Raw genomic sequence first — 14,327 nt, 5'->3', positions numbered from 1 at the left:
GATGGATGGTGACTGTGATTCCCGGCGGAGGAATTTCGTGGCTAGCTGCTGCTGCTTCAGATATCTCCGGTTCGGAGAGGAATTCATCCAAGTCTTCTAGTGCCATAGAATCACTTTTTTGGCTTGTGGGATCCAAAAGAAAAGCCATGAAAATTTCGCGACTGTGGCCGTGAATTTTCGAGTTGATGTTGCCTTCTTTGAGTGGAAGACCTTGCTGGAACGGTAGTTCTTTATCTTCCAAAAATTACTGCCCCTCTTTTTGATCCGAGGACTGCAGTTCCATTTTTGTAGTGACTATAGAGGTTTCCTTTGCGGACTTGGTCCGAATCTGGAGAGAGTCAGAGAGTGTGTCGAAGAAGGATCGGCAGGCCACCTAGAACGCCTTCAGACGTCGCAGAGACGAAGGAAGAATAGCAGATGGGAGGTTGGAAGAGCTAGGGTTTGGAGATAAACAAAAAGGCAATAAAAAGATAGAAAAGTAATGTATTGTTGTGTTTTTGATTGATTGGATGTCTCAATCGGCAGTGGCCCCTTATATTTATTGGGTGGATGGACTTGCCCCGCAAGAAATCCTGTTACAAGATCTAAATCTATGAAAATCTCTAGTTGTACTCGGACTCTGCTTGGACTGGTCAGACCGGTCGGACCCACCAGTCAGACCGGTCGGCTCCTGCCGGATCAGCTACACCGTCACAGATCGGTCAGACTGCATGGGGTGATCGGTCAGACCGGTTGTCCAAGCCTGGTGCCAATTTTGGTCGTCAACATTTGTCCCCTTGTTCTTTGGCAAAGCTTGCGTGCCAAAGAGCACTCCTCTTGACCAAAATTGTCTGAGGGCAATGATCAATAATGCATCGGCCATGTCTTGCGTTTATTCAAGTTGATGATGAAACAATTTACTTTGGCCTCCAAACTTTTCTCATGGCTACCAGCTTTGTTGACTCGACCTCCACTTGTTGCTCCATCTTTTCTTGATTGCGCAAACGTTGCAACGTTCTCTTTTGAGTGTGAGATAAGCCTGAGGGACACCACCTCGGCTGTAAGTACTTTGAACTTTGCCTCACGTCCTTCTCACCCTCCTCGCTGCAATTAAGGTCTTTTTCGACCAGATTATTTCTTATCGGTCTTTGTGTAATACAATTTGGATATATAGAAGGATATTGAATATAATATGGTTGCATATACATCCTATTATAATCCAAAGGTGTATAATAACAAGGATATGACCAGAATCATAGAGCAATTGGCTTAGAATTTGGCGTAACAACACAATTACCTTGATGTAGGCGAGAATCCGATTGCTCACTAGATGTTGACGTTGATTTGGTACCTTTGGCTTCATCTAGCCATTCCTTCTGCTTCTGAACAGCTCCCTCCTTCTCATATTTGGCCAGGAGCTCTTTGAAGCTCGGCCTTATTCTAGTTCCAACCATGGAGGAATTTCCAGATTTACTGGACACACCGGTCAGACCGGTTTGGACACCGGACAGACCGCCTGATTGACCGGTCAAACCGCTCGATGAACCGGTCTGACCGGTCAGATTGCTGCCGGTCTTTTTTCCTTGGCCTTGCCCCCCGAGTATTGATGTCTTTGTTGCAGCTCGAGGAGTCTTGCTCTGCATCACCTTTCTCTCATGTCTCTCTTCTCCAATGATTACATTCTTACAATTAGTAGATTCGGCTTGACTTGGCCGAATTAAAACTTTGGGATTCTTCAATTCAAGCACATGTGCATGCATTGGAAAAGGATTTTGGTCAACTTGCATTGCAGATATAACTAATCGTCTTTCATTTATGGCCGATTCTATTTGTCTACGAAGAACATTACAATCATTGGTAGCATGAGAAAAAGTATTATGTAATTTACAATAAGCACGCCTTTTCAACTCATCTACCGGTGGAATAGTATGGGAGAACTTAATCTTCCCAAGCCTTGCTAACTCATCAAAGATTCTATCACACTTTGACACATCAAAAGTGTATTTAACCTCATCATGCCGATTTTTAGGAATCGGCTTTAAAGCAGCACAAGTACTTGGTTTATCATTGGGCGACCACACAAATTTAGCAGCGTAAACATCTTTAGACTCATCGTCTGAAGAATCCGAATGATACTCAAGAGCATGAGTATTTGGACGATGATGTCTATGACTTTCTTGCAACTCTTTGCTTCGGCTTTCTGCAGCCAAAGCTCTTTGATGCACTTGGTTAACCGCAAAAAAGTCACTGCCCTCTAACTTCCCTTTAATGTGAGATCTCTAGCTGTTAAAAGCTAAATCCGCTAGATCTTTTTCAGCAAGATTCACATTATTGCATCGGTTTTTTGTATCACAGAATCTTCTAATATAATCATTAACAGATTCATCGCGCATTTGCTTAACCGATGTCAAATGGGACAATTTAAGCTCATAACTTCCGGAAAAGAAGTGATCGTGAAACTTTTGCCCTAATTGTTCCATGAAGTAATGGAGTTAGGAGCCAAAGAACTAAACTAAGAGAAAGTTGTTCCGGTTAAAGATAAAGAAAACAAACGAACTTTCAATTCGTTTATAGAACTAGCTTCTCCTAATTGTGCAAGATATTGGCTAACATGCTCGAAGGTGCTTTTACTATCATCTCCATTAAACTTCACAAATTCAGGCAATCTAAAACCAGCAGGATATGTAACCGTATCAAAAGACATAGGATATGGCTTTTGGTAAGATAAAGTTTTGCCTTTAACATCTACCCCAAGACTTTCTTTGATTATCTTAGCCAAATCATTCTTACATTCAGCAAGAAATTTCTCAAGATTAATTGATGAGTTTGGCTGTGTGGAGGTAGACATGGTCTGCTAGTATGATGTTGCGTGACCGGGGGAACCGGTCTGACCGGTCGATACGACCGGCCTGACCAGTTGAGGTGAACCGGTCTGACTGGTTGATGGGGTCGGTCTGACCGGTTGCTGCCTGTGTTGCCATCGCTACACGTATCGGTCAAACATCTCATCTGTGATAGGACCGATATGTGGCATGATGTTTCTGGGAGGCACAGATGGCATGTTATAAGTATGAGCAAAATATGGCGGCGTAGAATTTTCCAACTCATACGTTCGGCAAAAGTTAGCCGAACCATGGATGCTTGTAAGCGGATCTAAATATGTTTGCTGAGCCACCAACGCATTTGTCGGCGTTACTGTTTGACCACTGAAGTAATTCATCGGCATTCCATACGGCGGTTGACTCGCCGGTAAAGTTACCGATGGTTGAGAGACAAAGATTTCAGTAGATTCAACAGTAGAAACAGGCGAAGTGTCATCAATTACTGGTTGTTTACCGGCTAATATCATCATCTTTTTAGTAATTACATCAACTAATCGCACATCTCGCTCAGCGAACAAATTTTTAACTTGCTCCATGGTAACACTAGTAGATGTTGCACTTACAGGGGGTGTTACCTCATGTGCATCCGTAGAGGTAGAAGTGAAGTCGATCTCCTTGATCTTAGTGACCTTGCCACGTCGATCAACCTTGATGCTTGCAAGCGCTGCTTTCAGATCTTCTTCATCGCGCTTCTTCTTGCGCTCCTCCAGCAGTAGGTGAACATCTTCAGGAAGATGCTCCTCCGTTGTCGGGATGATGTTGTCTTTGTCGATGTCGGCAGTTGATCCCATCTTCTTGAGGTAGGTTAGATCGGTTTTTGTTAACCAAGATCTTTCTTCCCCGGCGGAGTCGCCAAAATATATTGGCGCCTATTCGGGGCCAACACACGATCGCGCACAGTTGCGTGGCGCGAGGAGGAGCTCGATGCAGCACCTCCTGCGTAGGGTGGTCAGACCGGTCAGAGGAACAGGTCAGACCGGTCACTGGGGTGAGACGGCGAAGTCCGACGAACGCTCGCCTGGGAGGGGCCCCGTCAGGGCAGGCGCACGTAGGGTTGTTCTAGGATCGCCAGGCCACCTAAAATGCCTTCAGACGTCGCGGAGATGAAGAAAGAACAACAGATGAGAGATTGGAAGAGCTAGGGTTTGGAGATAAACAAAAAGGCAATAAAAAGATAGAAAAGTAATGTATTGTTGTGTTTTTGATCGATTGGATGTCTCAATCGGCCGTGGCCCTTTATATTTATAGGGTGGGTGGACTTGCCCCGCAAGAAATCCTATTACAAGATCTAAATCTATGAAAATGTCTAGTTGTACTCGGACTCTGCTTGGACCGGTGAGACCAGTCGGACCCACCGATCAGACCGGTCGGCTCCTGCCGGATCGGCTACAGCGTCACTGATCGGTCAGACCGCCTGGGGTGATCGGTCAGACCGGTTGGCCTAGCCTGGTACCAATTTTGGTCATCAACACTTCTCTCGTCTCGATGGCGTTTGACGACGTTCTGAGTGGCCTGCCGACCTCAGAGCAACCCTACGTTCACAAGCTTCCACGGGGTCCCTCCCGAGCTCGCTGTTCTAGGTTTCTGCGAAGTTCTGCACACACCGGTCAGACCGGTCGGCGGCACTGGTCAGACCGGCCTGCCCAGAACTTCGCTGGTGTTGATCGTTTTGACGATCGTTCACGCGTTCTAGCGCATTCGAGTGTGTTGGGTGCGGTTCTGTGTCAACAGCTGGTCCCTATCGGCTCCCCGCCGGTGCAGCGCGACTGCCATGGAGCAGCTCGAAGCTGACCGCCGCCGTGCCGATTTCTATTGGCCTGCATCTTCCTGCCGTAGGTGAGCACATCTGCGGGACCCCCTCATCCTACTCTTCCTTTCCCCCACCCCAATGGAGTCCCTGCGCCTCTGGAACTCTAGCAATAACAGCCGCCAGGAGCTTATCTGCCATGGCCAGGAAGCTTTCTATGCTTTCGCAAACCCCCCCCCCCCCCCCACCTGCAGAAGTCTGTAATGTTTGTAAGTTGTTTCATGTCATTGGTTGGTTTATCGAAAATGGTGAGGACTATGTTGGATGTTGTTTGATTGTATGGATGGGTAGTATTTTACCACAAATATGTTGCGCTGTTAATTTTGTTGTTCACGGGGATTGTATTGTTGAAAGCTTTTAACCAATGATGGGCTGTGCCTTCCGTGTTGGATCTAATTAGTTACATCGTAGTACGACCTTTATGGGAGATCAGCTCCAAATATGAAAAAAAATAGGCTATGTTTCCATATAAAATGTGTGAAATTATTATTTCCGTTGTCCTATTACGACGATGAAACCAGAGTTTTATAACATTCATTTTGGATTTTCCTATGCCCAATTTTGAAAATAATAATCGCAACACATCTTGACTTCCAGATTTTGAAGACTTCGTGCTGAAGGACTTATTTTCTATTAACTGTGTTGTATCAAAATCAGAAAATGTGTGTTGTAAATATTGTACTTATTTTCTTTCCTGACATAAAACTTAATGTGAAGGATATTGAATTTCTTTTTTAATAGTAATTTTGGTGTGTGTGATGCTAAATTATGGGTTACTAACCAAAAGAAATGTTTATTAGATTTTTCCAAAATAAGTCCTTATCGTGCATACCGTAAGTGCAAATGTAATGTTTATTAGATTTTCTATTAATGCTAATTATATTTTTGTAAATACGTGCGGCACGCACGTACATTTTACTAGTATAATAAATATACAAAAGGATATGAATTAGTTATCCTAAGATTGGTCACTACTAGAAAGTGAGTTTAGTCTCGGTTGGGAAACCTCTTTAGTAGTCCCAGTTTTCCAAACGGGATAACGAGTCCAGGACTAATGGTCCCGGCCTGGGACTAAGAGGCCTGCAAGGCCAAAAAAAATAAGCAAGCACCACCAAACCCTACGGTTCGCAATACTTGAACCTAGTACCTCTAATCTTGCAGGTAGCTTCTATATCACCCCAGTTACATAACAAATGTTACCCTAGTTGGGATGCTTAATTTTCATTTAAATTGACCCATGTCGACCCATTTATTCTCGGTTGATAACCTCAACCGGAATTAAATTAAAGGGTCTAAACTCTACCGAGATAAATGAGAGGACCAGGACGGATGCAGGTTTCTCTACTGGTGGGTGTTCATAAAGGGAAGTAGGAAACTCACCTGATCATTATTCCCATAAACAGGAGTAATTTTTTCCTCATGCACCTGGCGGCCTTTATCTTTTGCTTTCGTAAAAAAATCGTTGTGGTCGGACGTTAAATGCCTTGAAATGACGTTCTTTATTTCCTGATCACTCGCTCTGGTGCTCTCTAGTGTAAAAAACATGTCGTTGCTGGGTCGTGGATTTTGCTGGTTGCGTATTGTGACAGCAATAGTGTACCTGCACCCGGGAGGCACAAAACCAAATGACGGCCAAACTAAATGCGGCGATAGACTATTGGAAAGCATCCTGTAGGCGACATGTCCAACTGTGTTGTTGTTTAAGTGCAGCAAGCATGAAGACCTCTGGAACTTGTTTGGATCTGCCATGGGGAATTTGAGCTCGATGGGTTGCACGCTGATGAGATCTCTAACCTGCAGGCAGCAGGACGCAGACAAGTCAGAATTGTAAACTAAGGAAAAAATGCGTTCCATCACTCAAGTATTACAAAAGTCTGGTTTCGATCCCATATGTATGAACTGATGCAACTCAGCCTATTAACTAACTAAACAAGTGTGCTAATTATCATGTTGATGCCATTAATATTTCCCAGTGTGTGGTGTAAGGGGGCGCAACCTCTTAATTTATTGGGAGGTGTGAGATGGAAGACTGCGATCATCTTCAATCAAAATGATTTTTTGATAATTTTCTAAAAATTTGTGTGGCCTTTATATTTTTGACGACTCTGTGTCTGACAAGGCTAAGTAGTAATTAGTTAGGTGATTATAAGGCCTAAACCATTATCAAATGGCATTAGACTATTGTTAAGCTTAGGCGAGATGATTAGGGCACCGATTTAGTTAGTTAAGATTTGAAATTGCACCAATTAAAATATAAGGCATGAGTGTCACACTTTTGTAATACTTAACAGATGAAAAAACAGAATTCTTCCTTATTTTTAATTATGTAGAAGGTACTTTTTGTGTGATATGTGGTATCTTTTAGTCGTATTTACAAATGAAACACTTCTGAACATTTAAAAAATGGTCTAAAATACGTTAGTGTTTTGTTCAACCCCTAAATATTTTGTGCCGTTTTCAACACGATGACTATGTCGCTCGGACACGTACTTGTCATCGTTTTTCATCTGATTATGATTGCAATTCTTTATGAGAGATTATACCTGGCTATTTTTGCATATTGGATCACATGAACTTCCTCCTGCTGCATTCTGATAAAAAAATTGCAGTATATCTGCTGCAGTAGGTCTTTTATTAACGTCAATGTCCACACATTTTAGGGCTATATCAATCAATTGCTTCAACTGATGGGTATAAACTTGAATGACAGATGCTTCATGCAGTGTTCTTTGAAATATTTTCTTCCATTTTCCAAGCACCTGCACAGTTGCATAAGTGAGTGGAGCCTACACAGAGCATACTACAGTACTCAAACCGTAATTAAGTCAACTTACATTCTCGGTGAATTGCTGATGTGCTTGGGTACTATCGAGGCTATTATTGTCATAAGAGGTGTAGGAATAATGTGGCGTGCTCCTACTTCCTGTGATTAACTCAATCATTATAACACCCAAACTAAATATATCTGCCTTGGGAGATATTTTGCCATGAAAATGGTATTCCGGTGCTATGTATCCGCTGCAGCACAATTTGAAAGTTTAGAGATACTACAAGCATATTCAGTCCTTGAGGATAGTAAAATCAAAAGAGTAGTTGTTGCAAGGGATAGGGGCTTTACACTGTTCCTGTGGCCCTCTCAGTGTATATTTTGGATTTATTTTCGCCCAACTGCCTTGCGAAACCAAAGTCGACAATTTTGGGTTCCATATTACCATCCATCAATACATTCTGTGGCTTCAGGTCCAGATGAATAATCTTTTCTTCGTGAAGGGCATCTAAACCACTACAGATCCCCTTAATTATCTTGTATATCTCGTCCCAACCAAGGTCCAAATGTTCTTCTGTGGAAATATTTTGGTAAACAAGAAAGATTTTAATTATTGTGGAATAACAACACCATTTTGTTTGTGGGTGTGTCAAATAATAATGTTTAATTTGTACTCTAGTCACTCCCATGCAACAAGTAAACAGACCTAGACTTGTGCAGAGAATTGGGCTGTGGAGCAATTACTAGATTATATTTGCTGCAATGAACAAGGTGGATATAAGTGAAATGTGCCTCAATGTTATGGATAGCCCAAACATTTTAAAATAAGGGAAAACTAACTAGAGGTTTGTAACAGGAAAGTGAGGGAGTATTTAACTGGAAATATACATATGGAGGCCTCCATTGCTAATATACTCGAAGCAGAGCAACCGTGAGCGTCTTTCCGCGACAATCAGCTTCCCACTGTCGTGTGTCAGTGTATCCATCTTAGTTTCGGCACAATAACCTATGAGCTGTACCACATTTGGGTGCATGATCCCCATAACACGGCTGATCTCGTCTAAAGAGTTATCCTTCTCAATAGAATACGCATCATAAATCTTCTTCACTGCAATGACTTTCCCGCTCCGGAGAATTCCCTTCAAAGCACACACGTAAGCCTTGATTAGTTATGACAGTTAAAATTGGAAGAATTGCTAGAAAGTAAAAAAATGAATACTAGATTGAATCAGAAAAAATAATCTTATACCTTGTAAACCACTCCATAACCACCCCTGCCGAGTTCATGGTCACTGGAGAAATTATCTGTGATGGCTTCCAAGAATTCCAGTGGCAGAGACACTGGTGGTTCACTTGGATCCTGCAGTATATTCTCCAGCATCGTCTCGTACATATCATATATCCTTGCTGTACTATCCATTCCTACTTCCCAGAAGAATTTTATTAGGAAAACTCAATTAAATTTAATAGGAACAAAAACAAAGATGGTAGATCTTGGGGAGTAGTTTCGTGCAAATTTCCCACGAGACGATGGAACATATTGAGGTAGATCCTCTACCGATGAAAAATGTGGAAGAAGTTACTATTGATTTCTTTCGTCCAAACCAATTGAACAAGATGGAAACTGACGAAGAAAGATTGGGTAACTTACCGGCGTTTGCTATTGTTTCTAATGGTGCAGATTGCAGAGACCTACTCCCCTTCTCCATGGGACCGCCCGGGGGGGGGGGGGGGGGGGGACCCTTTAATCCTCACTAAATCTGAACAAGGCCTTAGCGAATTAAATCACAAGGGGTAGTCTTGTTTAGGGGATAAGAGTAGGCATCTAGTCAACATAACTGTAGCTGGGTGAAGATTCAATCTGCGTTGAGGCCTGCTTTCAAAAAGATGATGCAAAACATGCAGCAAATCACGGATCGAACCTGCTAAGGAGAGCTGCCTTGCTGCTGTGCTACGCAACTCCGGAAGAACCAACTCCTGCTGTAGTCGAGGAGCAAGATCGAGCTCAGCTAGAGTGTGGTTGAGTGAGAGAGTGGATAGTGGACTGGCCTCTTGTGGAGATGGAGATGGAGATGTCGTTAAATAAGACAGAGAGATGAAAGGCCTTTCCAGCGGTTAGTGTGACCACATATGGTGGAGTGGTTGAGTGAGAATGGACCCTACTCCCTACTATATGCTAGTAGCAGAGTTGCGGTCCCTACTCCCTACTATTTTTCATATAAAAGAAGCTTCATTGATCTCAGAGATAATTACACCAGCGATAATCCACGGAGACCACATCTAGCACGATTCTAGTTCCACGAGCGAGCGTTGGCTGCCGTCCGGGCGCTCGACTTTCGACCGCGCCATCCGTCCGGCTTGCACGCTGCATGCCACATGTGGAGGCCCACCGATACATATCTTAATATTTCATTTCCTTTCTCCGTGTGAACGCAAAAGCAGCTAGCACGAGCAGTGCTGCTGTACGGAAGTATAACAAATTTATACGTGTAACGGTGACCTCAGTAACCAAGGTGTGGATCCGGGCATGCCTTTTATTTCCCTTTTTTATTAGTTTTTTTGTGCTTAATATTTTTTACTTCGTAACTTTTCATATATTTTTATGAACAACTTATGAACATAATTTTTGTTTTATACAATTTATGCATAACTTATGAACAAGAATCTATGTGCATAATTTTTGTAGTGCAATTTTCGCACATAATTTTTGTGTTATACAATTTATGCAACTATTTTTATGCTTTCATTTCATGCATAACTTATGAAGAGATTATTTATACATAAATTTATATTTTTTCCGGTTGCTAACTAATGTATATAACTTTTGTACATAATTTATGCTAATATAGTTTAGTTTTATATTTTTGCTTCATATAAATTTTATTGTTCAGAATAATAAAAGAGAACGGGAATTACGAACTCACAGTGTGCATGTGGGTGGATAGTGCGGCAGTGCCTTTGGATTGGCCAGGGCCTTGGGAGTCGGACGGACGGACATGCAGGCATGCAGCAGTGGCGAGTGCGCGGACTGCGGAGTGGAAAGCCACCGGTAATGATGTATTTGGTCTGATCGCTCGCCAGAAGCTGTCTTGGCGCGCGCCCGCGATTTAGAAAGGCCCTCTCTAGCCTCCGCCAGATGCACGCGAACGAGTAAGACGTAATAGGTAGTCAGCGTCATCCATAATCGATTCCAATATTTAGATCCTATAAAGAAAACCATCTTAAAGCAACACCTCCATGAGCAAACCACACGAACACGTGCCGCTATTGCCGTGAGTCGAATAACAAAGGCCGGACCACATGTTTTCAACATAGAGATCAGTTTCTCTATGTTCATCAATCATCAGACAATACTATGATTACATCTTACTATTACTAATTGTAAGTTCTTTTTGAAGCCTCCAGATGCAGCCACCTAGGATCCTAGGTAGGCAGTCTAAAAAATAGAGAAATCCTACAATTTCTTACAAAAATCAGAAACATCCAGCCATCAATTCGGCAACTCCAATCATAATATCCATTGGATCTGTTATGTTTCTAATAAATTACCCACCTTTGCGATTATAAAAATAGACTAAAGTAACCCCTAAATATTTATTTAAATTACCCACATCTGCTATTATAAAAAATAATCTAAAGTAATCCCTAATCTTCATGTAAATTACCCACTTATGCCATTATAAAATAATATCAAATAACCCTCATAAATTTTTATATATGTTATCCAATGATAACATAATAAAAATTTAAAATAAACTAAAAATCTGAATCAAAATTATATTATTATAATAAAATCTTAAAGCGCATCAAATAAAATTCTAAATTACTATTTCTAGCATTACTAATATATTATTTATGTTATTACTTATATAAAAATACTAACCATAATGTGTGTGTCATCGTATATTCATCTATATGAGAAGAGATAAGCATACCAATTTTCATGTTGTTCAAATAGCTCGAACAAAGTGTTTAATTAAATACATATCAAACATATATGGATGTGTGATGCAAAGTGAGAAATAATTATTAGTAACTAAATCTATCACATTTACTATAATTACATAATAATAAATATATATTTTTATAGTACTGGATTAGAATATTTAATTGGTTAAAGTGACCGTGAGATAGATAATTATCAGATATATTTAATAAGCCCATGCAGGAGCACGGGTTGATAGACTAGTAGGTATTAACTTTTATACCACATCAGCAAATTTGCTAAAATAGGAGGATCATTATGAGAAGAGAGAAGGAAATTTTATGAGATGAAAGAGGAGTTTCATCCTATAATAGTCTTTCAGTTTAGTTACCAAGTTCTCAATCTTGATAACTGTATAGTGAAACTTTGTATTGACAATGACCTAACGGTGCCATTTTCAGGCTAGGGAGGTAATTACTCACTGAACATGAGAACTCGATGCTCGAAGAACACACACTAACGTGATGTACAGTGCTGGCTTCGTACGCTTCCCAAATGAGAGCTGCTATCAGTATTAGCCACTGCAATCACTACCAGAAAATGGCACATTCATCCACGCACGTTAGTACTGGTCGCACAATGGTCCGATACTAACGGCTCAATTTAGTAGCTGGTGGTACGCACCATGCCTCTAGGAGCCCATTAGTACCATTTGGAGCCACCAGCTGACATTAAAGAGTTCCATCAACACTGATGCGCAACAGTCAGTGACCATTATTTAGTACCGGCTAGAGCCACCAGCCGGTACTAAATGGCTCCGAGTTGATTTATTATCGGCCCGAGGCTCCAGCCGATACTAATTCTCCTTCTATAAATCAGCGCACCTTCTTCCTCCCCGAGCCCGAGTTAGACATTCGACCGAGCTCGGGCTTCTTCTCCATGGTGTTCTAGAAAGAAGGTGCTGCCATTTTTTCAAGTTTTGTGGGGATTTCACTCTTCTAAGTGCGCCAAAGGTTTGCAACTTCATCATCTCTTCTTTGATGGTCTTCATGCTTTTTTCATGCTCAATAGTTAGAGAAATATTTAATTTTTAGAAATAGTGAAAATGAGCTCGATTTCTTTGATTTGTGCATGGATTTGAGATGTATAGAGCCGATGACTTGAATTTGAGAGAAGTTTTATTAGATAGGTTAAATGCGGGTAATTTATAGTGATTTTTTAAATTATTTTCAAGTGGCGTGGTTAGTTTGGTAGTTCTTATGCTTTTAGGTAGATTATTTTGATACTCTAATGATATATTTATCAAGGCTCATATTGAAACCATCGAGAAGTTTAAAAAAATCTTTGTTTCGGAACATGTATGTGTCGTTAACCTTAAACCTGCGGTGATAATATTGATATTCGGAGCTTTTGCATCGATATCCGCAACATGGTGCGGTATATATAAGGACGTGATGGAGGAGTATGGCCTTGGTCCTAATGTAGAAATCCTCAGCTTTGAGCGAGTTGAGGATGGCACTATTTGGACCAAGACCATACTTCTTTGTCATGTCCTTATACCGCACTGTGTCAGGGATATCGATGGTAGCCCTGAATGGCAGTGTTATCACCGTAGGGTCAAGGTTAACGACATAGACATGATTCGAAACAAACATTTTTTCTTCTCGATGATTTAAAAAAAAAGTGAGCCTGAAACAAAGCTGCAAACCTGATTGCGCATCCCGTATAGTGTGGAACGATGTATTCGTCTTGAACTAAATAGTGTCAAAATAATTAGGATTTAAAATTTTTGTTTTGATTGTAATTCTAAGAATTTATTCAGGTTTTTATATTTATTTGATAAGTGTACTGAAATTAGTTTTTTTTTAAAAAAATAGTGCAGTTTAGTGGTTCTTGTAACCAAGGTTAACCTAACCGGTGGGAACCGGTCTGGTTTGACCGGTTACCGGTCAAACCGGTCCGGTCCGGTTCCGGTTTCGGCCGGTACCCAACCGGCCAAAATTCAAATTTTAAATTTGAATTCAAAAAATGAAAAATTCCCAAAAAAATTCCTAAAAATACTTCAAGGTGTGATGAATCTAATGGTGTCAAATTTTCTCAAAAATTCATTCATTTAGTATAGTTTGTGGGAATTTAAAGTTAAATCAAAAAAGAAAAAGAAAAAAATGGGCCGGCCCATGAAGGCCCACCGATCAAACCGGTCAAACCGGCCGGTAAACCGGTCAAACCGATCGGTAAACCGGTCAAACCGGCTGGTAAACCGGTTGCACGGGAGCTTTTGAATTTCAAACCGGTCAAACCGATCGGTAAACCCGTAAAACCGGTAAAACCGGCCGGTAAACCGGTCGGAACCGGTTGCATGGGAGTTTTTGAATTTATTTAAATTTGGATTTGAATTCAACCGGTTTCCACCGGTTACCGGCCTAACCGGTCCGGTAAACCGGTACCGGAGGGCGGCGGTTAGGCCGGTCCGGTCGGATTTTAAAACCCTGCTTGTAACACCCCGCCCCCAATACCACATAGCCCAGCCCTTCCGAGGGGCGAGCCCGCTTACACATAGCACATCACTTACACTTTCGTCCTCGCTTCGTGTAAAAGGGTCAACCCGAAGGTGCTATGGCTGGAGGACAAAGACTAATAAGTTGGCTCCACCCTTGCTCAACTAGTAAGGCGGTACTAAATATGTGCACGCAGCACTCATGCATGGGCCACAACTGGGCCACATCAAAATTGGTCCTGATGTCACACACACCCACTCAAAGAACTTGACGTCCTCGTCACTAATGCCAGGAACGTCCCCCCTTGGCACACTCCCGCACGTCTAGTGTCGGCACCATATGCCATGCCTGTGTCCTAACACCGCACAGCCCAGCCCTTCCTAGGGGCGAGCCCGCTTACACATAGCACCTCACTTACGCTTTCATCCTCGCTTCGCGTAAAAGGGTCAATCTGAAGGTGCTATGGCTG

The 14,327-nt window shown here is 41.8% G+C and overlaps 1 protein-coding gene across 4 annotated transcripts in view; it reads right to left on the bottom strand.

Moving 5' to 3' along the window:
- The window catches only part of LOC120644165, a 53,269-nt gene extending 43,739 nt beyond the window's left edge, over positions 1–9,530 (bottom strand). Inside the window, exons 1-9 of one of the 4 annotated variants that reach the window (XM_039920740.1) lie at positions 9,358–9,530; positions 9,087–9,195; positions 8,685–8,857; positions 8,313–8,574; positions 7,787–8,009; positions 7,503–7,686; positions 7,212–7,427; positions 6,392–6,462; positions 6,049–6,268 (exon numbers count right to left, since the gene is read on the bottom strand). In XM_039920740.1, coding sequence (XP_039776674.1) covers positions 6,049–6,268; positions 6,392–6,462; positions 7,212–7,427; positions 7,503–7,686; positions 7,787–8,009; positions 8,313–8,574; positions 8,685–8,857; positions 9,087–9,144 — 1,407 coding nt within the window. In that variant the 5' untranslated portion in view covers positions 9,145–9,195; positions 9,358–9,530. Of the gene's footprint in view, positions 1–6,048; positions 6,463–7,211; positions 7,428–7,502; positions 7,687–7,786; positions 8,010–8,312; positions 8,575–8,684; positions 8,858–9,086; positions 9,196–9,357 lie in introns of all 4 variants that reach the window. The other 3 variants (XM_039920741.1, XM_039920738.1, XM_039920739.1) reach the window with 3 other exon arrangements.
- Positions 9,531–14,327: the final 4,797 nt, after the last annotated feature.

Source organism: Panicum virgatum, chromosome 8K (assembly GCF_016808335.1).
Source record: "Panicum virgatum strain AP13 chromosome 8K, P.virgatum_v5, whole genome shotgun sequence".
Lineage (NCBI taxonomy): Eukaryota > Viridiplantae > Streptophyta > Magnoliopsida > Poales > Poaceae > Panicum > Panicum virgatum.
Note: the sequence above shows the minus strand (reverse complement) of the source record. Positions and strands in the feature narration are given on the sequence as shown.